The sequence below is a fragment of the Protomyctophum bolini genome (genome assembly GCF_963924005.1).
Source record: "Protomyctophum bolini genome assembly, chromosome: 15".
NCBI lineage: Eukaryota > Metazoa > Chordata > Actinopteri > Myctophiformes > Myctophidae > Protomyctophum > Protomyctophum bolini.
Genome location: NC_137876.1, coordinates 6,380,173 through 6,406,310, shown reverse-complemented (window position 1 = coordinate 6,406,310; position 26,138 = coordinate 6,380,173). Strand labels below are relative to the sequence as shown.

General features: G+C 39.5%; 1 protein-coding gene across 6 annotated transcripts in view; it reads right to left on the bottom strand.

Moving 5' to 3' along the window:
- Positions 1-5,057: 5,057 nt before the first annotated feature.
- stac (SH3 and cysteine rich domain) overlaps positions 5,058-26,138 on the bottom strand; it is a 33,360-nt gene continuing 12,279 nt past the window's right edge. For 4 of the 6 annotated variants that reach the window (XM_080784822.1, XM_080784825.1, XM_080784826.1 and 1 more), the window contains 8 exons: positions 23,036-23,117; positions 22,571-22,677; positions 21,060-21,135; positions 20,597-20,664; positions 14,171-14,262; positions 10,145-10,196; positions 8,757-8,894; positions 5,058-7,615 (listed from right to left, as the gene is read on the bottom strand). In XM_080784822.1, coding sequence (XP_080640948.1) covers positions 7,517-7,615; positions 8,757-8,894; positions 10,145-10,196; positions 14,171-14,262; positions 20,597-20,664; positions 21,060-21,135; positions 22,571-22,677; positions 23,036-23,117 — 714 coding nt within the window. In that variant the 3' untranslated portion in view covers positions 5,058-7,516. Of the gene's footprint in view, positions 7,616-8,756; positions 8,895-10,133; positions 10,197-14,170; positions 14,263-20,596; positions 20,665-21,059; positions 21,136-22,570; positions 22,678-23,035; positions 23,118-26,138 lie in introns of those variants that run through there. The other 2 variants (XM_080784824.1, XM_080784827.1) reach the window with 2 other exon arrangements.

The window sequence follows — 26,138 nt, the reverse complement described above, 5'->3', positions numbered from 1 at the left end:
ACGCAGTTTTTCATCATTTTTGAAGATTAAAAAAAAATGACGAAATGACAAAAATGATGGGTTATAGCCCATGTTTTTTGAAATTTTGGAAAAAAAAGTTAGCCTCGTTTCTCATCATTTTGGACCGTGGGCTATAGCCCATATCGTACGGCATACTATAGCGCGCCGTTTTTCATCATTTTTGAGGATTTGAAAAAAATGACGAAATGACAAAAACGATGGGTTATAGCCCATGTTTTTTGAAATTTTGAAAAAGAAAGTTAGCCTCGTTTCTCATCATTTTGGACCGTGGGCTATAACCCATATCGTACGGCATACTATAGCGCGCAGTTTTTCATCATTTTTGAAGATTTGAAAAAAATGACGAAATGACAAAAACGATGGGTTATAGCCCATGTTTTTTGAAATTTTGGAAAAAAAAGTTAGCCTCGTTTCTCATCATTTTGGACCGTGGGCTATAGCCCATATCGTACGGCATACTATAGCACGCAGTTTTTCATCATTTTTGAAGATTAAAAAAAAATGACGAAATGACAAAAACGATGGGTTATAGCCCATGTTTTTTGAAATTTTGGAAAAAAAAGTTAGCCTCGTTTCTCATCATTTTGGACCGTGGGCTATAGCCCATATCGTACGGCATACTATAGCGCGCAGTTTTTCATCATTTTTGAGGATTTGAAAAAAATGACGAAATGACAAAAACGATGGGTTATAGCCCATGTTTTTTGAAATTTTGAAAAAAAAAGTTAGCCTCGTTTCTCATCATTTTGGACCGTGGGCTATAGCCCATATCGTACGGCATACTATAGCACGCAGTTTTTCATCATTTTTGAAGATTTGAAAAAAATGACGAAATGACAAAAACGATGGGTTATAGCCCATGTTTTTTGAAATTTTGGAAAAAAAAGTTAGCCTCGTTTCTCATCATTTTGGACCGTGGGCTATAGCCCATATCGTACGGCATACTATAGCGCGCAGTTTTTCATCATTTTTGAGGATTTGAAAAAAATGACGAAATGACAAAAACGATGGGTTATAGCCCATGTTTTTTGAAATTTTGAAAAAAAAAGTTAGCCTCGTTTCTCATCATTTTGGACCGTGGGCTATAGCCCATATCGTACGGCATACTATAGCGCGCAGTTTTTCATCATTTTTGAAGATTTGAAAAAAATGACGAAATGACAAAAACGATGGGTTATAGCCCATGTTTTTTGAAATTTTGAAAAAGAAAGTTAGCCTCGTTTCTCATCATTTTGGACCGTGGGCTATAGCCCATATCGTACGGCATACTATAGCGCGCAGTTTTTCATCATTTTTGAGGATTTGAAAACAATGACGAAATGACAAAAACGATGGGTTATAGCCCATGTTTTTTGAAATTTTGGAAAAAAAAGTTAGCCTCGTTTCTCATCATTTTGGACCGTGGGCTATAGCCCATATCGTACGGCATACTATAGCGCGCATTCTTTCATCATTTTTGAGGATTTGAAAAAAATGACGAAATGACAAAAACGATGGGTTATAGCCCATGTTTTTTGAAATTTTGAAAAAAAAAGTTAGCCTCGTTTCTCATCATTTTGGACCGTGGGCTATAGCCCATATCGTACGGCATACTATAGCACGCAGTTTTTCATCATTTTTGAAGATTTGAAAAAAATGACGCAATGACAAAAACGATGGGTTATAGCCCATGTTTTTTGAAATTTTGAAAAAGAAAGTTAGCCTCGTTTCTCATCATTTTGGACCGTGGGCTATAGCCCATATCGTACGGCATACTATAGCACGCAGTTTTTCATCATTTTTGAAGATTTAAAAAAAATGACGAAATGACAAAAACGATGGGTTATAGCCCATGTTTTTTGAAATTTTGGAAAAAAAAGTTAGCCTCGTTTCTCATCATTTTGGACCGTGGGCTATAGCCCATATCGTACGGCATACTATAGCGCGCAGTTTTTCATCATTTTTGAGGATTTGAAAAAAATGACGAAATGACAAAAACGATGGGTTATAGCCCATGTTTTTTGAAATTTTGAAAAAAAAAGTTAGCCTCGTTTCTCATCATTTTGGACCGTGGGCTATAGCCCATATCGTACGGCATACTATAGCGCGCAGTTTTTCATCATTTTTGAAGATTTTAAAAAAATGACGAAATGACAAAAACGATGGGTTATAGCCCATGTTTTTTGAAATTTTGAAAAAGAAAGTTAGCCTCGTTTCTCATCATTTTGGACCGTGGGCTATAGCCCATATCGTACGGCATACTATAGCGCGCAGTTTTTCATCATTTTTGAAGATTTGAAAAAAATGACGAAATGACAAAAACGATGGGTTATAGCCCATGTTTTTTGAAATTTTGAAAAAGAAAGTTAGCCTCGTTTCTCATCATTTTGGACCGTGGGCTATAACCCATATCGTACGGCATACTATAGCGCGCAGTTTTTCATCATTTTTGAAGATTTGAAAAAAATGAAGAAATGACAAAAACGATGGGTTATAGCCCATGTTTTTTGAAATTTTGGAAAAAAAAGTTAGCCTCGTTTCTCATCATTTTGGACCGTGGGCTATAGCCCATATCGTACGGCATACTATAGCACGCAGTTTTTCATCATTTTTGAAGATTAAAAAAAAATGACGAAATGACAAAAACGATGGGTTATAGCCCATGTTTTTTGAAATTTTGGAAAAAAATTTAGCCTCGTTTCTCATCATTTTGGACCATGGGCTATAGCCCATATCGTACGGCATACTATAGCGCGCCGTTTTTCATCATTTTTGAGGATTTGAAAAAAAATGACGAAATGACAAAAACGATGGGTTATAGCCCATGTTTTTTGAAATTTTGAAAAAGAAAGTTAGCCTCGTTTCTCATCATTTTGGACCGTGGGCTATAGCCCATATCGTACGGCATACTATAGCACGCAGTTTTTCATCATTTTTGAAGATTTGAAAAAAATGACGAAATGACAAAAACGATGGGTTATAGCCCATGTTTTTTGAAATTTTGAAAAAGAAAGTTAGCCTCGTTTCTCATCATTTTGGACCGTGGGCTATAGCCCATATCGTACGGCATACTATAGCACGCAGTTTTTCATCATTTTTGAAGATTTAAAAAAAATGACGAAATGACAAAAACGATGGGTTATAGCCCATGTTTTTTGAAATTTTGGAAAAAAAAGTTAGCCTCGTTTCTCATCATTTTGGACCGTGGGCTATAGCCCATATCGTACGGCATACTATAGCGCGCCGTTTTTCATCAATTTTGAGGATTTGAAAAAAAATGACGAAATGACAAAAACGATGGGTTATAGCCCATGTTTTTTGAAATTTTGAAAAAGAAAGTTAGCCTCGTTTCTCATCATTTTGGACCGTGGGCTATAGCCCATATCGTACGGCATACTATAGCACGCAGTTTTTCATCATTTTTGAAGATTTGAAAAAAATGACGAAATGACAAAAACGATGGGTTATAGCCCATGTTTTTTGAAATTTTGAAAAAGAAAGTTAGCCTCGTTTCTCATCATTTTGGACCGTGGGCTATAGCCCATATCGTACGGCATACTATAGCACGCAGTTTTTCATCATTTTTGAAGATTTAAAAAAAATGACGAAATGACAAAAACGATGGGTTATAGCCCATGTTTTTTGAAATTTTGGAAAAAAAAGTTAGCCTCGTTTCTCATCATTTTGGACCGTGGGCTATAGCCCATATCGTACGGCATACTATAGCGCGCAGTTTTTCATCATTTTTGAGGATTTGAAAAAAATGACGAAATGACAAAAACGATGGGTTATAGCCCATGTTTTTTGAAATTTTGAAAAAAAAAGTTAGCCTCGTTTCTCATCATTTTGGACCGTGGGCTATAGCCCATATCGTACGGCATACTATAGCGCGCAGTTTTTCATCATTTTTGAAGATTTGAAAAAAATGACGAAATGACAAAAACGATGGGTTATAGCCCATGTTTTTTGAAATTTTGAAAAAGAAAGTTAGCCTCGTTTCTCATCATTTTGGACCGTGGGCTATAGCCCATATCGTACGGCATACTATAGCGCGCAGTTTTTCATCATTTTTGAAGATTTAAAAAAAATGACGAAATGACAAAAACGATGGGTTATAGCCCATGTTTTTTGAAATTTTGGAAAAATAAGTTAGCCTCGTTTCTCATCATTTTGGACCGTGGGCTATAGCCCATATCGTACGGCATACTATAGCGCGCAGTTTTTCATCATTTTTGAGGATTTGAAAAAAATGACGAAATGACAAAAACGATGGGTTATAGCCCATGTTTTTTGAAATTTTGAAAAAAAAAGTTAGCCTCGTTTCTCATCATTTTGGACCGTGGGCTATAGCCCATATCGTACGGCATACTATAGCGCGCAGTTTTTCATCATTTTTGAAGATTTGAAAAAAATGACGAAATGACAAAAACGATGGGTTATAGCCCATGTTTTTTGAAATTTTGAAAAAAAAAGTTAGCCTCGTTTCTCATCATTTTGGACCATGGGCTATAGCCATCATTGAATCTTATCGTAAATTGAAGCACTTTTATTTTATTCTTTTACTTGAATAGTACATTGTTCAGAAGAAATGAGAGTTTTTGTTTGAAAACCTGTATATTCTTTATTTGTATAGTCGACTATAGTTTAACTAGGCCTACCTATTATGTAAAAACTATTTTTATAATAGTTGTACATTTAAAAACTGTGTACATTGGTGACTATAACTATAATCTAGCTGATCTTGAGGCCTACAATAACAGGATTTTTAAAATGTATTTTTTATCAACTAGTCAACTAGTACCAACAAGGTCGACTAGTGGATTTACTAGTCGACTAGTTGAATAGTCAACTAGTTGCTTAAAGCCCTAGTTCAAGCCCCATGCCAACTTACCAAGATTGCCTAATCAGATGTGTAAGGAGACACCATCACTTACGGAAGTGATGCTTACGGAAGTATAAAGCTGAATATTATGGATACATTGTGGATCACATTAAATAAAAGTCCAAGAGGATTGAAAATAAAATAAAACTGTACAAAAAAAAATACAATATTATAATCAAGATATTTTAATTGTGTGCATACAATATGTACAATACAATGGTCTTAAGACATTCCATGAAGCCGAGTTTCAGGGTGAGATATCCTATCGTATATACTGTAGTGTGAAACCTTACCACTCAAGTAGGATCTGAACATAGCACCCTTTGTAGAACATTCTGAGCCAGGAAAGAGAGTTTACATTTAAAACAATTAATGGGTTTCAAATGTAGTCCTACACCTACCACCATGTTGGGGACCACCACAGGTGTTTCAATTTGTTTGAACGGTCTGATTGGCGTAGAACTACTTAATTTGTTAGCATTTGTTTGTATAACTACGTTTGAAACTCGTGAATTGGAGAATCTATTCAGGTTAATCTGAAGCAACCTTGTTACCTGCGTTGATTTTGACAGCACATTTTGTGCTAATCATATTTTAGTCATCTGAAATGTTTTGGTTTTAGTCTAGTTTTACTCGACTAAATATAAAAGTTTAGTTAACAAAATGTACAGTTGATTTTGTCAACAAAAATGTATTTTGGCAGGCCTTGATGACATCGCAATGTCAGATTTTACACATGGTCAGATATTGAAAATAGACAATCTATAAGCTTGTAGATCTGCTATTTTAACACCCATGCACAACCAAACATAAATTGACATGACTTTTGTTATATTGGATCTCACATTTTAGTCTAGTTTTTAGTTATCATGATCATACGTAGCTTAGTTTTTATTTAGTTTTCGTCAGCGGAAAAAATTTAGTTGACGAACATTTTTCGTCATATAGTTTTAGTCACCGAAATCAACACGGCTCGTTTCAGTGCCTGAATAACAGAAACTAAAGCTTGGTCACGCCCAAGTCTCAAGTGTTTGCTGGGGGGCACACACACGCACACACACACACACACACACACACGCACACACACACACACACAGCCAACAAGGCAGCTGTACCGTAACTCATCATCTCATCTGCATCTCATTCAGTTGTCCTTTACAGTGATAATACTTAATTATGACAGGACCAGGAGAAATAAAAAAAGAACATTCAAATTATTTTCCATAATTATACTTAAAAGAAATTGTACTGCAAAATCAATTTAGGAAAATAGTAAATCAGGGTAGAAGGCAGAACTTAGGGTATGTCATGGTAATGCCCAATGTGTTGTTGTTGTTTTATCTTTATGGATAAGTAAAACTCTAATATATATAGGCTAAGCAACTAGACAAGCCAATATCTTGCATAAAATGGGAGGAAAACAGACTTTCCCCATCTCTTTGTCTCAAAAAACACTGCTTTGTTGGTTTTGTCACAGGATAATCTGTGACAATCTGTGTGCTATAATTAGTTGATTTCATGAATGGTGAAATAATCAAGGTTACTGTATTATTTTTGCTGGAATCTTTTTCTTATCTTATTAGCTGCTAGTATTAGGATTTATCCAAGAGACAATAAATACACATTTTAGTGCGTTATCTACCAGTGGCTACTTTGTATTAAAGCAAAATCTTTGATTTTAATATAATTTGAAACGAATGTAAGAAGTACTTGTAAGAAGTATGCCCATTGCATAAATTAAAAACAAACAAACAAACATTCATTGTAAGCAGACGTATACAATTTTGTCTTATGGCAAATTTACACTTTGTCAGAAATTTCAATAAATTCAGTTGAGTTACTCTGTCAATGTGACAAAGTATAAATCAAGCCCTATATGCGCGTTGAAAGTTGTCTCTTACATCTCTACACATTTCATATATTTACCACTTTAAAGCCTGATCTATTCGTTGTAGGACGGAGAATAAATTAAGCATAATAGGCCCATGCTATTTTTGAGAGTTTTCACCCATTATGACATGCCAAATATAGGGACACATTTAAACCTGGACGTCTCACCCTCAGAATCACACTGCAGCATGTATTATATGTGTCAAAAGAATCCATCAGCTCTCTCATCTTAACCCATTCTGACCTGAGATCAGATTCGTACGAGGTTTCCACTGGACACACACTGGTCTGATTAACCCCATTCTGACCTGAGATCAGATTCTAAAAATGTCAGTCGTTCTTCGAATTTTTCAAAAATAGCAGACCTACAAGCTCGTATCGCGCCACTCGGTGGCGCGATATGAGCTTGTAGATCTGCTATTTTTCAATAGCTAAAGCATAACATGATGCCAACACCAAAATGGGTGCCCGGTCAGAATGGGTTAAGGTTGCGAGGAAGGTACCGTAAGCTCAGTCAGTGGCCTAAAACAAGCTTCTCCACAGGGGCAGAAGCAGCATCACGTTCTGAAATGTGGCTGTTTTCCCTCGGTGCTTTCCATGGCAGCCATCTTGAAAGTCCCCTCTCCTTTGTCTACGTGATCTCGTCACAGCCTTCATGCCCTTCTCATCTCTTCTCTCTCGCTCTGACTCTCGTCCACTGACATCCTCTCTCTCCACTTCTCTCAGCGTCTCTCTCTCTCTCTCTCAAATGTTTTCCAGAACATCACAGGGTACACAACCAATCTTTTTCCCACAGGACACTTTGATGAAGCCACTGCGTTCGTCCTCGCAGCTCACACAAATCTGTGGGAATGATGACAATTATAAGGGCAAATATGACTAGTAACCACTTAGGCCTCACTCACACCTTTCGATCTAGCATACAACATAGATGCATGCTAGATGTAAGAAAGATGTAAGTGTCATGGCCGGCAGCGTAGCATTGGTTCGACCTCCCGTTAGATCGACCATTACTAACCATATCTCTAACCCTAACCCTAACCCTAACCCTAACCGCAAGCACGGGAGCAACGCCTAAACCTAACCGCAAGCACGGCCCTAACCCTAACCCTAACCCTAACCGCAAGCACGGGAGCAACGCCTAAACCTAACCGCAAGCACGGGAGCAACGCGGTCGAACTAACGGGAGGTCGAACCTTAGGGCAGCCCCCTCATGGCCGCCCCAATGCATTTCCAATGGAAGTCACATGGTTTGATACAACATTTTGGACTACAAGCTGTTGTATGGCTTTCGGATGTGTTTCGACTGCCCCCCTCCCCCTCATACAACACAAATGTTGTGTCAAACCATGTGACTCCCATTAGAAATGCATTGGGGCAAGATGTATCACACCCTTTGTATACAACAAGCATACATCAGTCTGTTGTGAAGGTGGTAGTGAGGCCATAAAAGGGGTATTTCACTTTCAAAACATCTTTTGTTAATCTTATCGTCTACTCAGTCTTATGTGAACACCCCGGGCAGTTTTTAAGTTGCTTGATTCCGTATTTAGATATTTGATATTCATTTTAACTGCCCCGCCCCCTTTTTATACAAACCCATTGTAACTTCAAACTCCAATCGACGCATGCATAGGACGTTGATTATTTCCTTTTTTTATTTTTGAGTGAGACTCTAAGGCCTAAGCCACCGTACGCTTCGCTATTTGTTCATATTAGCGTCCCGTTCATTTAGCCGTTAGCACGGCAGAAAGAATGCCTCGTCTCTCCTAATCCAGTGCGCTCTCCGTGGTTTTGATCTGATGGATATACAAAGCGCTTCATTTCTGCCTCTTGTTCAAAATATGAACGCTTTGGATTATTTATCGTATAAATGAAAACGAGAGCAAGGTAAGCTAGCAAAATATTTCTCATTTTTTCCCGGATCGTCTTCTGTCCATACCAATAATCTCAATGCACTATGAAAACACAGAGTCAAGATTACCTGGCCTTCCTTTAGAGTGATCTGGTCTTCCTCCTTACAGCCAATGAAAGTCCTGGAACACCTGAACACCTGGTCCCCCGGCCGCAACGGATGAGCATAGGATGATGGGAAGAAGCCCATCCTGTCCTCTATTAATCCCTGGACAAAAAAAAGACACCAAGCGTAAAAAAAACAGAAGGTACTAATACAACTAGTTTCAAAGAAAGAATCCCTTTCACTGTAGAGTAGACAGACAGTGGCTGGGACTGGGGGTTTGAGCCCTGGCTGGGTCATACCAAAGACTCAGAGACTTCAGCATCAAGGGTTGGATTGGGGTTAAGGCCCTGCAACATACTAGTCATGCCCAGGGGGTGTACTTGTACATCTTGTCCATCCTCATGCTACAGAAACAGGAGATTATGCCCTAGATCTTGCCACACCTTACACCTTATCCCTATTTGCCCTTTTTTACTATTTTAAAACATTTTAAAATAGTACAAATAGCCGATCTACAAGCCAACAACGTGTCGATGTAGATTGGCTAGTTGTAACTATTTTTAAATGTTTTTAAATGGCAAATAAGTTTAGGGATAAGGGGTAAGGGGTGGCGCAAGATGGAGCCCTATATAGGCACCTGCCCTATGGGTCTCATGGCTCAGCAAGGCTTACTACACAGTGCTAAACTGCTAAAGGCCTTGGACGTATCGAATTCCGAAGAATGTGCAGAAAGCATCAACATTGTTAAGATGCATGGATGTCTTTGTCCCCTGGTAGCGCTGCGCTTCCCTGCCAAGTCACGTTTTGGCTTTCCCATTTCCCTCATTCATCTGCCGTGCTTCTCTGTCGTGAGGTTGGCTGTTGTCTTACTAATATCATTTACTGCTCTAATGCCTGTAATTTATCAAGTCCATATATTATGCATTCTTGGCTTGGTACAAAATACAAAAACACTAACGCCACTGATCAACACAGTGGCATGCAGACATGTCAAGGACACCCACATTCATTAATGTATTTGGTTGCAGTCCCCATTTGAAAATATTTAGTGGTAGGGACTCCGATAAGAGCATATACATTAAATGTTGACACATAATGTATGTGCTCTAATTATTTTTATTTTTGAAAAAGATTGACACATTTTGTCAACCTTTTTCAAAAATAGCTGAAAAATAAAATACGGCTTAAGTGAAATGTAAGTATAAATTGTTCCTCATTTCGCCAGGGGACCTCCTGGATTGGAAACCAGTAAAGGACCCACTTTGAGAACCAGTATACTCTGGTTACTGGTTATACCAGTACATGTACGGACTACGGATATAAAGAAATGTCTGAAAAAAAGGCTGACAAAACAAACAACTTAAATAAATTGCATGAGTTATAATTAAATACATTACTGACTGCAGACTGACCTTCCACCAGTCATCATTGGAGTCATCAGCCACAATGATTCTATCTCCAGCTCTGTACAGAAATACAACAAAAATAAGTGCATTTTCACCACACGTCTGAACATTGGAGCCCGACGTGGCCGGTGTGCTGTTTAGCATTATTCACAAGTGTACACAAAAAAGAAAGTCCTGTAGTCTCACTCTTTAACCCATTCTGACCTGAGATCAGATTCTATACGAGGTTTCCACTGGACACACACACTGGTCTGATTAACCCATTCTGACCTAAAAATGTCAGTCGTTCAGTCGATTTTTCAAAAATAGCAGACCTACAAGCTCGTAGCGCGCCACTTGGTGGCGCGCTATGAGCTTGTAGATCTGCTATTTTTCAATAGCTAAAGCATAACATGATGCTAACACCAAAATGGGTTCCCGTTCAGAATGGGTTAAAAGCTATAGAATAACTTAAAACAACAAAACCTTGGACATTTGTTTCACAGATGAAACCAGGTTGAGAGGCACATTACAAGATTGAGAGGTATGGTGATCTTTTTTAGGCTCATCGGGGCAAAATGAATCATAAATAAATACCTCATCAACTCATGTGTCATAATTACTAGCATCTGTTCAAAGCCATGGTGTACTCGACCCATAAGAACCAAAAGAGAGCGGTGGGACAAAAGCCGGGCCGGAATGCAGTTTAGGCCCGTTTCCTGTGCTTCCCTCTTGTGGTCCAATTAAAAATGCTGACAGTGTTCTGCTGGGAATGCTCAACATGACTCAGAGAATGTGGTTTCATGGCAGGTGAGGAAAAACACGCGATGACATTTGATGCTGTAAAATGTTCCTCTGCTGTCAACAACAACTTGATACATGGGACTTAAGAGCACGTAAGCACGTAAGAGCAGGACATTTGTAAGCTGCTGTACATTTTTCCAGCATGCAGTGAAGTTAACACAGCATTCAGTGCTGAAAGGCTCAGCAAAACACAGACCCTCACTTATACAAGGGGGTGAAAGATGGTTATTCAACATCAAGAAAGTACACATATCAAATAGCAGAGCAATCAGTCTGATGTTTAATAATGCAGCACACGTCATTATCATAATCATCATACAGTCTCGCAGTAATTGTGTAATCAAAGTGTGATGCTGCAAGTAGCTAATCACAAGCCACATTTCCATTTTTCAAGAGAAAATGGAATGTTCTGATTAGAGATTTCTAGAACCAGACTGATGTATAGGTTTGGCCAATATATTGACCGTTATTTGACCATCATCACAATTATGCCGCGCTTAAGTGGCCAGATTTTTAGCCACTTCAACCATTTCACCATTGAAGCTTTTCCATGTTGGTCTGGATGCATGCTCACTATACTGGGATCCTGAGCCTTTGAAATAAGCTTTCATAAGAGGAGAGATTTAGAGACACTTTCAGTGAACTGAACTGTACGAGAGATTCCAATGAATACCTTATCAGACCTGATGATTGAAGTGTCTATGGGAATTGGTCTATGTCTATGGTGTGTGTGTGTGTGTGTGTGTGTGTGTGTGTGTGTGTGTGTGTGTGTGTGTGTGTGTGTGTGTGTGTGTGTGTGACAGAAGGAGGGAGTGAATGAGGGACAGAAGGACAATGCTCTCTTTTTGTAAAGACCTATTTCAAGGGGCTGTTAAAAATGATAGCCTATTCATCAGAGATCATAGAGGGCAGAAATTGATGGTCTAAGCTTCAGATTATTCCATAATAACAATAACATTGTAACAGTCATACTGTAGCCATTGTGCATTGTTGTTCTCTCACATGTTGACGTGAAAAAACCATTATCGTATCCTGTGGTGAAGGCGAATGGACGAACAAGCTAATGGAATTGACAGAATTTGTGTCCGTTTTTTGGCCAATGAAACCCAAATCCGACTTCTCCTCCGTTAGCTGCCTCGGTTAAGGTTACTAAAAATAAGATCTTGAACAGAAAACAGGTAATCAGGCCACACTAATTAATAGCCACCTCCAAAAAAGAAGAAATGTTAATAATAATAATTAGGTCTCATATCTAGTATGACTCATCTCTGAAGCACTCTGATATAATGAATCACTGAATAGCCTGAAATTAGCCTGAGATAACACAAGCAGACTAATGAAAGGATATTCATCTTCACAGTCTGTTCAACACCCACATCACAAACAACACAGAGCACATAACATCAAACGTGCTAGCCGTGTGATGGCCTTATTGATCATATCAATTAGTCATTGGAAAGCTATGCTATGACCAGATAGCTTTTCTCCACTGACTACCGACTATCATTCACTGACACCGCTTATCTGTAAAGGTAAATACAGTGTGTGTGTGTGTGTGTGTGTGTGTGTGTGTGTGTGTGTGTGTGTGTGTGTGTGTGTGTGCGTCAGAAAAGCAACAGTAAAGAGGCTATTCATGGTTAGAATCCGGTGACGCATCCTGCTCCAACAGCTCTGAGTCAGAGAACCATAACGCAGTCAAAATACGCCATCAAGACACGTTAATGTCTATTCACAGCGTAATCGCATCGTACGTAAACACAAGGCAATTCTCCTGTTAATAGCTTTATTTTTAGATACCGTGTTTGTTTACATTTTCTCTCCAATGTCATTCATACGCTACCGCAGTTACAGTACCTGAGTGAATGCTGGCTAAACATAACTGCGATGCTGGCAGTCATGTCAAGTATACAGTATGTTGTCGAGCCGTAGTCGATGGTGTAAACATACCCGACCACTAGTATGGTCATTTAACCCATTCTGACCTGAGATCAGATTCATACGAGGTTTCCACTGGACACACACTGGGTCTGATTAACCCATTTCTGACCTGAGATCAGATTCTAAAAAATGTCAGTCGTTCTTCGATTTTTCAAAAATAGCAGACCTACAAGCTCGTAGCGCGCCACTCGGTGGCGCGCTACGAGCTTGTAGATCTGCTATTTTTCAATAGCTAAAGCATGACATGATGCTAAACACCAAAATGGGTTCCCGTTCAGAATGGGTTAAGTCTGCACTGAAGGAGGAACTGGCAGCAATGTATGGCTTCTATTTTGAGTCTGTACGGTATGTGAGGCAGCAAATATACAAAAACAGATTTATTTTGGATGAGCTGTAAGCATTTGTAATTGTGAGAGATCTACATAAAGTAAGCAACAATGATTGAATTACTTCAGTACAGTTGGATATATATTTAGTTGCGCCACAAAGCGATTATTATTTAGCTAATCTTTTTTATTAGGAAGACATTTTAGATTGGTTTCTTGATTCCGGATGTTCAAATCTTCAAAAGTTTAATTTAAGAAATAAACCGTATTGGGTTTGGTGATGTTCTATATTGTCTGAATCAGCTTTGTTTGTGTTCGTTTAAGTGTTAAAAGAGTGAAAGCTGTTTCACCATCACCGCACAAGCATAATTTGAATGATCAATTTCTAGTCAATGGAGCGATTATTTTAGATTTCTTATCCATGAACCTTTGTTACATCGTGGCAACCCAAACCTCTACCAAAGTGTTCTTGCCCTGTAAGTACAATACTCGGTAAATGTAAATGTACTTAGTTACTGGTATAGGTTGCTAGGGCAATAGGTTGCCCTAGCTGGTTTCTCTTGTAGGCTGTTATACATTAATAGAGAAAGTAAAGAAACTAAAATATTCACAGCACAAAATTGGAACCACAGAAACATTGAATGCCCATTCTTTTTTACTCTGCATCTTCCTATGGCTCCCTTTTCCTGCTCCACATAAAAAACTAGCATCCCTATTCTGGACATATCATAATAGGTGAATATTCACCAGATTTAGCAGATCTATAAGCTTACCACGCATTGCAAGCTTGTAGATCTGCCATTTTGGGGCGAAAATATAAAGGAGAGGACCAAGTAGGTTGGTCACAGTGTTTTTGAAAGGAAAGAACTGTGTACTGTACAGTATATCACTCTGCTATCCCGCTATATGCGCGTGACCGGAAGTTATGCGGGAAACGCATAACTGGCAAAAAAACAACTAAACTGTGTGTGGTGTGTGCACAGACCTCATCTCCAGGTCGTGGGTGTCCTGGGGAGTGTAGCTGTACAATGCTACATAGGTGTTGAGTAGGTCATCCTCCTGGAACTGTGTCTGCTCCTGACACACACACACACACACACACACACACACACACACACACACACACACACACACACACACACAGACACAATATGAAATGTATTTGACTGCTGCTGGTCATGGTCTATTTTCTTGTAACAACATCATAATTCTAATTCTAGCACTACCAGTCGCAAGGTGGGAAAAAGAACTATTGTTTAGAGTTAGACTAATGCTTAATGTGTTCCGTACTGAACACATTAACTGTACTGTTTTGTCTAATGGTTCTGGGACATTTCCTCCAGATACATGTATGTATCTTTTCCTATACTAGCAATCCTGCTAGTATAAGAATCAAAGGCTCACTCAATGTGAAAATCGGATCCAGGAATGCGATAGAGCCATGTCAAAGACATAATGTGACCTGATTTGTATCACTGAAAACCGCAGACCTACACACTACGGTGCGTTGTGAGCTTGTAGATTGTCTATGTTTTGTGTGAGACACGGGTGCACGACCAAGTATAAATGAAGAGTAATTTGCCATTGTACAAAATGGCCCCAATGGAGCACCCAGGTGGAAGAGCGATATGGCTGATAGATGAAGCAAGTTTCCCCGGTAACAAAGCAAACTACTCCATTGAACCAGAATGAAAGGCACAACATCGCCCCATGTCAATTTATTACAACTAACAGCAGCCTCGAGAGCTACATTTCACCATAGATAAGCCTCTATTGACCTTTTTGACTAGGAAGGGTAACCCAGAACCTTCCATAACCTACAATTTTCTAGAATCATCTTTGTTGTCACAATAAAGATGACAATAAATGAGGTTTAGAAATAAGGTGCATTGTACATGAGATTAAAGTATCAGCAAGTGTCAAGTTCGACCACAAAAGGTTGCTTTACTGGTATAATTCACCGTTCACATGAGGAAAGCAAAAGTTCAACAGTCAACAGTCTTATGGTAGCCGGATGGAAGCTGTTCATAAACCTGGTGCATCCAGCCCTTGATACTACGGTAGGTCACTTTGCCCGGTTGTTGTTGTAGGGGTTTGAACAGTTTGTGTCTGGGGTGGTGTCTGTCCTTGACGCGCTGAGCTTTGACTATACGCACCTCATCTTGTACAGTTCTTGGAGCGAGGGGAGCTTGCCTCCCATTATGCGTTCTGCTGACCGCACCACTTGCTGTCGGTTTTTGTTTTCTCGGGCAGTGTAGACCAGATGTTTTTAATGGAGCTGTTGTAGTACAATCTGAATCGGAGTCTATCTCCGTACCTTTTCAGGCAGCGTGCGTAAGTGCGTGCGTGGGTTTGCGTGCATGCTTTTCTGCATGCACCCGGGCCTCTCATTCCAGATAGGAGGCCTCTCCACAGGCAGTATATGCTCATGTGGAGAGGTGGAGAAGCGATGACCGTATGTCTCATTCCTATGTTCATTAGCCTGCAGAGTCTCCGTCTGTCTGTTGGCCCCTAATGGTCTAATGGACCTGTCGTCAGACAGACAGACAAACGGCCTACTGCCAGCTGTGCGCAGCCCAGGCTGATATCACCGCAAAACACACAGCGTGCGCCTTCCCTGAAATAGCCGACTGGCCTGGGAGATTGTACTGGGTGTGTGCAGAGGACAGAGGTAAGGAGATTGTACTGGGTGTGTGCAGAGGATAGAGGTAAGGAGATTGTACTGGGTGTGTGCAGAGGATAGAGGATAGACTCGTACGGCATACTATGGCACGCCGTTTTTCATCATTTTTGAGGATTTGGAAAAAATGAAAAAAACGATGGGTTATAGCCCATGTTTTTTGAAATTTTGAAAAAAAAAGTTAGCCTCGTTTCTCATCATTTTGGACCGTGGGCTATAGCCCATATCGTACGGCATACTATGGCACGCCGTTTTTCATCATTTTTGAGGATTTGAAAAAAATGAAAAAATGAAAAAAACGATGGGTTATAGCCCATGTTTTTTGAAATTTTGAAAAAAAAAGTTAGCCTCGTTTCTCATCATTTTGGACCGTGGGCTATAGCCCATATCGTACGGCATACTATGGCACGCCGTTTTTCATCATTTTTGAGGATTTGAAAAAAATGAAAAAATGAAAAAAACGATGGGTTATAGCCCATGTTTTTTGAAATTTTGAAAAAAAAAGTTAGCCTCGTTTCTCATCATTTTGGACCGTGGGCTATAGCCCATATCGTACGGCATACTATGGCACGCCGTTTTTCATCATTTTTGAGGATTTGGAAAAAATGAAAAAAACGATGGGTTATAGCCCATGTTTTTTGAAATTTTGAAAAAAAAAGTTAGCCTCGTTTCTCATCATTTTGGACCGTGGGCTATAGCCCATATCGTACAGCATACTATGGCGCGCCGTTTTTCATCATTTTTGAGGATTTGAAAAAAATGAAAAAATGAAAAAAAAACGATGGGTTATAGCCCATGTTTTTTGAAATTTTGAAAAAAAAAGTTAGCCTCGTTTCTCATCATTTTGGACCGTGGGCTATAGCCCATATTGTACGGCATACTATGGCACGCCGTTTTTCATCATTTTTGAGGATTTGAAAAAAATGAAAAAATGAAAAAAAACGATGTGTTATAGCCCATGTTTTTTGAAATTTTGAAAAAAAAAGTTAGCCTCGTTTCTCATCATTTTGGACCGTGGGCTATAGCCCATATCGTACGGCATACTATGGCACGCCGTTTTTCATCATTTTTGAGGATTTGAAAAAAATGAAAAAAACGATGGGTTATAGCCCATGTTTTTTGAAATTTTGAAAAAAAAAGTTAGCCTCGTTTCTCATCATTTTGGACCGTGGGCTATAGCCCATATCGTACAGCATACTATGGCGCGCCGTTTTTCATCATTTTTGAGGATTTGAAAAAAATGAAAAAATGAAAAAAACGATGGGTTATAGCCCATGTTTTTTGAAATTTTGAAAAAAAAAGTTAGCCTCGTTTCTCATCATTTTGGACCGTGGGCTATAGCCCATATCGTACGGCATACTATGGCACGCCGTTTTTCATCATTTTTGAGGATTTGGAAAAAATGAAAAAAACGATGGGTTATAGCCCATGTTTTTTGAAATTTTGAAAAAAAAAGTTAGCCTCGTTTCTCATCATTTTGGACCGTGGGCTATAGCCCATATCGTACAGCATACTATGGCGCGCCGTTTTTCATCATTTTTGAGGATTTGAAAAAAATGAAAAAATGAAAAAAAAACGATGGGTTATAGCCCATGTTTTTTGAAATTTTGAAAAAAAAAGTTAGCCTCGTTTCTCATCATTTTGGACCGTGGGCTATAGCCTATATCGTACGGCATACTATGGCACGCCGTTTTTCATCATTTTTATTTGAAAAAAATAAAAAAATTAAAAAAACGATGGGTTATAGCCCATGTTTTTTGAAATTTTGAAAAAAAAAGTTAGCCTCGTTTCTCATCATTTTGGACCGTGGGCTATAGCCCATATCGTACGGCATACTATGGCACGCCGTTTTTCATCATTTTTGAGGATTTGAAAAAAATTAAAAAATTAAAAAAACGATGGGTTATAGCCCATGTTTTTTGAAATTTTGGAAAAAAAAGTTAGCCTCGTTTCTCATCATTTTGGACCGTGGGCTATAGGCCATATCGTACGGCATACTATGGCACGCCGTTTTTCATCATTTTTGAGGATTTGGAAAAAATGAAAAAAACGATGGGTTATAGCCCATGTTTTTTGAAATTTTGGAAAAAAAAGTTAGCCTCGTTTCTCATCATTTTGGACCGTGGGCTATAGCCCATATCGTACGGCATACTATGGCACGCCGTTTTTCATCATTTTTGAGGATTTGAAAAAAATGAAAAAATGAAAAAAACGATGGGTTATAGCCCATGTTTTTTGAAATTTTGAAAAAAAAAGTTAGCCTCGTTTCTCATCATTTTGGACCGTGGGCTATAGCCCATATCGTACGGCATACTATGGCACGCCGTTTTTCATCATTTTTCATCATAAATGTAGACGTCTAAATGTAGACGTCTAAATGTGTACGTCTAAATGTGTACGTCTTCTCTTATGGGGGTCCCTGGCATATCTTTTCAAATGGGGGTCCACGGGCTAAGTAGTGTCAATTTGGGGGTCCTTGACATGAAAAAGTTTGGGAATCACTGCTTTAAACACTTTAGCACTTTATGAACATGAACAAAATAGATGGGTCCCCCCTGGAACTCCCTCAGGTACCCCTGGGGGTCCCCGGACCCCACTTTGGGAACCACTGGGATAGAGGATAGAGGTAAGGATAGAGGGTAAAGGACAGAGGATAGAGGGCAAAGGACAGAGGATAAAGGATAAAGGACAGAGGATAGAGGGTAAAGGACAGAGGATAGAGGGTAAAGGACAGAGGATAAAGGTAAGGGGTGGGGGTGTGTGTGTTGGTCTGGGTCGTCCATGCTTATTTGTTCATGTTTGTAAATGCCGACATGTTTATGTGTCTTTTTCCATTGTTGAATTGGGAGATAAACATGTACAACTAGAAGGTAAACAGGAAATCTAACCTCAAATAGAAAATCTACAGTGAATCTTCCCAGTATTCCACCGTGGTCACTGCCGCAGCTCTCTCACAAAGTGACCACAATGGAAATTGAAAAGAGTGAATTGCAATGAATCGATTCAATATTTATTTCACTTCTACAGGCGATAATAATGGCGTCCACAAGCATCTTTACCATTTCTGTTACACTAATATGAGTATTGCACAGTTAGCTCCGTTTGTGCCGTATAACATAAATATGGCCCTGTAGTCTCTCAAGCTGGTTTTATTCTTATCGTGTGTGTGCCAGGGTCTAAGGCAGTATGGGTATGATTTGTACTGACAGAGAAATAGGTTTTTCCTCTTTAACTCCTGGGAAATACAGCAGTGATGATGGAGCCAGGCCAAGTGTAGCAAGCTGACGAGGGTCACACAGTAAGAACTGACTGTCTTGGTTCTCAGGCTAACAAGAGTTCAGTAGCTGGTCAGTCAGTCAGAGGTTTTCTGACCATGCCAGCACTGCCCTCCTAGACTCTGATCTACGGTACACTAAATGCTGGGCAATAAAAATAAACAAAATACACCATATATATACCTTGAAACATGAGAAAACCTTGAGAAGATGTTTCAAACAATGTGAAATGCACCTCGTTTAAGTGCTTCACATAAACAATTAATTTGCTGTTAAACAACAATTTGCACATTTTCACTCTTATTTCCATTATCCAATTTCAGTGAGGACTATTCTATTGATTCAATTAACATTGAAAGTCTGAATTTATTCAGAAGGCTGCTGGCCGAGTCCTTACTAATACCAAGAAAGTGGAGCAAATTACTCCAGTTCTTAGATTTCTACTCTGGTTTCAAAATACTAAATGCTTTGAATGGTTTAGGGTCAAAATGTTCTGATCTTGTGCGATATCATGAACCACCCATGCAGACCTCTCAAGTCATCAGGGACAGGTCTCCTTTATGTTTCTAGAATCAGAACTACACAGTGATATCATGAACCACCCAGACCTCTCCTTTATGTTTCTAGAATCAGAACTACACAGTGCAGAAAAATGCAGGTCTGCTGCAACATTGTTGCTGAGCTGCCTCTTATCCTTCTGTTTTATTTAATATTATGCATTTACTGTATACAAACAACTCTCCTTTTATATTGTGTATTTTATATTGATTTGTGTTTGGCCTCAGCTGCCTGACTCAGACGACACATATAGCTGCATAAGCATATTGATAACCATGTCAGTCCCTCTGATAGTACTGTATCAGAGCGACTGACTGTACGTACAGTATGATATGAGATGCAAGCGTGTTCTTGCTCATTCTGTAATTATCATGGTTTCCATAATCTACTATAGATCTACTGTCCTACTGTATAGAATGCATGGTAACATATCACTGTTGTGTTGGCAAGGCATGTGTTCTCCGCGCCTGTGACTCACCCACCACCCAAAGGGATTATATGGAGACTAGGGGCTCCATTTTCGTCACCGCTAAAGCCCTTATTCAAAAATGTTTTACAAATAGTAAAAAAGGCAAAGAAGTTTAGGGATAAGGGGTTTAGCGGTGACGAAAATAGAGCCCTAGATGCCTTAGAGATGGTCGCCCTTTTAATCATTAGAATTAGTATTTTCCTTTTTTTGCGGTGTGTCCTGAATAGGTGTTAACTGAATTTATTATCCCCAATGGCAGTTGCAAGTTGCATTGGTGTGGCTTGTTTTGTTGCAATGTGTTAAGATTTGTCTCTCATGATACAATAAATCTTGAATTTTAATTGAACATTTTGGTGTACTTTAAGCACTTAATTAAAGCCTGTTCATCCCCAGAATAGGGATGCTAGGGTTAGGTTGCGAGTTTCTCACCAGTGAATCCTCAGGCATTCTCTCTGGTTGGTGGTATGGCTCTGTTCCATTCTCGATGACTGTGAAAACTAAAAACAGAACGGATCACTCGGTAACAAAAAAGAACAACAACAACACAGAATAATATGTTTTACAATCACTGGCAAAGAGATTTAACCACTAAGGCTTCACAGGAATAACAGAGAAAACACAGAGAACCTAGTTTTCTTTGAGCTCTGCCCTTGGTGTATTCTGTAGACAGCTCAATGAATGAAGAGACAGAAAAGAGAGTCTATAGCTCAATGGAACCCAAGGCCCTTTTTCTAAATGTGTTTTGGGGACATACAATTATATGTCGCAACCTTTGTAGCCTCACTTACAGGAAAAAACACAATTGCATTTTTCTCCCTCTGTGTCACCACAGCCTGGCTTTTCTTTTCTCCAGATGCACATACTTCACTGTACTGGATAGTACTGTACTCACCATCATCACTGGATAGTTCATGCCTACTGCTGTGGGCTGCTGCCACTTCCTCTGGAACCTTGTCCAAATCACTGGTCTGCGCACACACACGCATACAGAGAGAACACACACACACACACACACACACACACACACACACACACACACACACACACACACACACACACACACAGAGAGAGTGGATGAGTGGATGACTTGAACATAACAGACTGCAGCAGGGAGACTGTAAGGTTTGGAAAAGTACCGTAGAAAGCGCCACATGTGCAGTCCAGTCTGACTGCATTTGGTAACTATTATCATAACCCCCGCTGGGTGCACATTGTGTCTGTTAGGACTGATTTAGACTTAGTTGTCCACCGGTGTCATGCACCAACATTAGCCAATCTACAAGCTCACAACACATTGCAGCGTGATGTGCAATAAGCTTGTAGATCCGTGCACAGCTAAGTATAACTGTCTTAAGCCTGCAAGTGACACACACCCATTCACCAACAGCTGTACTGGACAGGGTGGCCTCAAGCCAACAAGCGTTCACATCCACTTAAGAGAGAGCTGCCTATTCCAGCTGCAGATCACAGCTTATAATATAAGTGATAAGCTATAAATAAGAGCTTTCCTTTTGTGTTACACAAACGAGGGACAGCAGACTGGAGAGTGTAGCCTAGCTCAACAATCTATCCAGTCCATCTAAAGAGCTGTAATGTGAGCAGTCCCACACACATCCCTTTCTTCATTGCCCTATAACCACTACCTTTATTGGTAGTGTTTACTGCTGCACAGTGGCCATATCTAAGGAGAGCATCGACTTTGTATGTCTGACTTGGGACTAAACATAACATTCATAATGCTTGCTCTAAACTGTGCTAATCTTCTTATCTTAATGTGCCTGTGTATGTGGAAAACTATCCCATTTAATGATTACAACAATACAGTAATTGAGAGAGCAGAACTAAGGGACTTGATCTAAAAACTACAGGACGGGAGTTGTACAGCATGTATAACTTCGAGCTCTAATCACCCGGACAAAGACAAATGCCAGAATAGCGGCATTCTGGTCTGTGTTCTGTGCTGTTCTGTTCTGTTTTCTAAACATCCTTCCCCTACAATTTTAAAATACAGTAGCATGAATGGACCATGAAGTCCAATAGGTCTGTAACCCCTTTCAGTTTGGCATCTCTATTTGTCATTACAGGTGACATTGTCTAAACATGTTTACAACCACATGTTTACAACCACTGCGATGCGATGCATTGTGGGCTTGTAGATAGCCTATTTCTGTTTATTGTGCATCAACAAAGTATAAAAAAAAGTGCTTCATCAGTTAATCAGACTAAAAAAAAAAACTAATTTTGTGTTGATTTGTTGACATATTGTACTTACTTACTGTACGTACTTACTTAAAAAAGTAAAGAAGAAATAAATCACACATCTCCATTATTCAAATAATAGATAGAATAATCGCTAAGAAAGTCATCTATAGTTGCAGCACTAAACCTCTGAATCATACTTACTGAGAGACTGTGAGGGGACTCAGAACCACTGTATCTCTTGGCCTTCTGTGCCAGCGATGTCCCCATCCTCAGAGCCTCGTACACAGGGTCCACCTTATTACCACAAGCTGGACAACATAGAGAAAGACGAGCAGCTATAAGAACTGTATTTACACACCGGGAGTGTCTCACTCATACAGGTTAATGCATTTGTTCGTGGTGATAGTTCTACCTCGTTGCGAATAAAATGTGTTTATCGCCACATAAAATCTGCATTCTGTGTGGACGTTTTCATGAGAAAAAAGAAGAGAAAATGCTCCTGTTGTGTAAGAACATTTAGACTGACAGAAAGTGTCAATTGGATAATGGTTAGACTGGAAGAATGTGTCACTTCACTTGGATAATGGAATTTTCTACTTCAATGCATTTCATTTCGGTGGGTTGAAAGTTAAACTTTATCACAGAAATGAAGATGACTGTCCTCACCAATGGGCATGACTTCCTTGATGATCCCAAACTGTTCCTGGATCAGTAATGGGGAGCTGTAGTATCGTCGAAAGCCCTTTGGCTGCAGAAGGCAGAGAGAAGGGCAACAGAGGGAAGACAAAAGAGGGGATGGGGAGCAGACAGAGCCATTACATTGAGGGATGGATCGATATATAGAGCCACAGACAGCTCAGTATCCTGACACTAAAATGCATAAACCCACCGGTAATGTGCTGTTACATCTCAGCTAATTTCGACGTCAGGCCTAATTGGGTTAAATTTGTCATGATAAACATTTGAGGTAATCTGCATCCCTAATAGCCCTGATTATTAATTCTCTATTTTGCAACACTGATGAAGAGAGAGGCTAAAATAAGCAACACTTGAGTTGTTTGAGCTCTTCTCAAGAGCTGAGCTGTCAGGCATTCGAGGGGAAATTAATCAAGCAAAGGCGGAAAAAGAGATGCTGAATGTTGCTTAATCCATTTTGGGCGGGAACCCCTTTTGGTGTTAGCATCATGTTATGCTTTAGCTATTGAAAAATAGCAGATCTACAAGCTCATAGCGCGCCACCGAGTGGCGCGCTACGAGCTTGTAGGTCTGCTATTTTTTGAAAAATCGAAGAACGACTGACATAGAAATAGCTTTTTCAGAAAACTGTCAGGATGTAGAAGACATTTTTAGAATCTGATCTCAGGTCAAAATGGGTTAAACGAACATCACCTTTTATCCACCACACACTGATGCGATCATTTAACACCATTTATCAAGTTGCATTTATACAACTTATACAAAACAATTCTTTGTCATCTAATAATGTTCAGTTGTTTTGGCGTAAATTATCTGAGACAAGGGAAAAGTGTTATAAATATCACGGTCACAGAGTTATATTTTTTGAGAATCTAAATAAAATAAGAGGTCTCTTTCTGTCTAAGGTTCTCAGGCCAAGAGAAATAAGCACGGATGTAGTGTCCATGTTTAGAGCGACCCTAATTTAGAGCAGTGCTCCACTGGGACATTTTCCATTTTTATGTGTGACCCCTCAACCTCATTTTCCACTGATCCTATCACCAACGAAGGCTCATCCTCAAAGCATTATATGGAAAAAGTAACAATCGTAAAAGAGGGGAAATTAGTTTCAGGGTTTTGGTTGATCAAATTATCTCAATGACATAAAGGCTACAGTGGATGAGAAAAAACATTTACAACTCACCCTGAATTCAAACAATCCCAAGGAATGCTCCTACTACTACTACTACTAATTATGAAGGGTGGTGTTGCAAAGGTTGACACGGAAATTCGCATCATCACGATTACGAAAAAGCTAAATTTCCCCGCTCCCAAAAAATTGAATAAAATGAGAAGCTCTCCCTATTTCCATGTGGGACATATGCATTTGAAATGACCTAAGCATGATTTATGTGTCTCACACCGCAAATAGCTGATCTACAAGCTATTTGCGGTGCCTGGTGCACATCACCGGCACGCCGTTACGTATAACTCTGGCTTAAACAGTCCCAGTTCAGTAATGACTGCCATTGTCTTGGACTGCGATAGAAGATGGGAAAATGACGAATGCTTCTTGGCACAGGCCTTTGTGAGCACCCCAACCACACACACGCACGCACGCACACACACACACACAAAACCCCCATGGACCAATACCAGAACCAAAATGGTTTCATTATGATGCAACACCACATATGGGGAGAGAAGAGAACACATGAAGAAGGCTACATACAGCGCACAAATAGAGAGAGAGAGAGAGAGAGAGAGAGAGAGAGAGAGAGAGAGAGAGAGAGAGAGAGACGTGCTGATTATACATTAAGAATAACAATATAAATTATAATATTATTGGTAAAAATCATTGCCAAATAACATTGATTGACACTGATTTAAGCATACAATTCAGACCTTAATAATTATTCAATGACTCACATTAATATCATACCGCAAGTCTCAATTGGATTAAACGCCATTTGCTGCGCTATGGGATGATGAAACTGAACGAACAAATGCGTGGAGTCGCACACAGTCTTTGAGGATTCGACATCACTGTTGAATCCTTGGTATCTTTACCGTTCACGTGTGTTCAACCAGCAGCAGCGTAACAACAACAAGCTGTAGCCTATTTTGTCACGCTGGCGCTAATGAAACAAAACACTACGGCACGGGATTATTATTTCATGTCAAAATAAGTCAGAAGATGACGTAAGCCAGGTAAAGTAATGCGTCACTCTACCTGTTTAACTATGTCCAAAATCATTTCAGAAAAAGACATACCTAACTATTTTTTAATACTCTCGTTGTTAATATAACGGTAGGTCAATGACATAACGTTGTTGATATAATAATATAGCTGCGGGTAGGCTACTTGGGAATGTGGGTTCCAGGAACCCCAGGGGTTCTTGAGGGGGTTCCAGAGAGACCCCCACCAGATCGACAGTCAGGAACCAAATGGACTCTTAAGATTGTTCAAATCGAACCAAATGGACCCTGGGTCCGGGCCCATTTATACCCACACAGAGGCCCCTTTTCCACCGGTTGGTTCCCAGTGGGAACCGGTCCAGTTTTTTGGTTTTTACTTTTTAGTCCATGAGCCAGAGCTCCAAAATTGAAACGTTAATTATGAATTGAGTGGGCAAAACCATACCTATATTAGATTGTTATCACCATTAAACTTCCCCAATTGAGTACTTACACGAAGACAATGATTTATTGTATTACAAATTTTACATTTTTAAATATGCAAATGAGGCATTATGTAGGAAAATGTGCAAAATAATAAAAAATATGAAAAAGCTATACTACTGTGGAAGGGTTATCATGTATTAATTTACTTGTATTGATCCTATAAACAATGTAATATAGGGTATAGTTTGCCCACCAATTTTGGAGCTCTGGCTCATGGACTAAAAAACAAAAATAACTGAACCGGTTCCCAATGGGAACCAACCGGTGGAAAAGGGGTCTCAGAGAGTTATACTGTGGAAGTTTGAGGTGTAGATTGGGGTCCCAGAGATAAAAGACATGAAACAAAAGGGTAGTGCCCTATTGCATATCAAACTGGGGGGTTTGAAAAGAAAAGGTTTGAAAAACACTG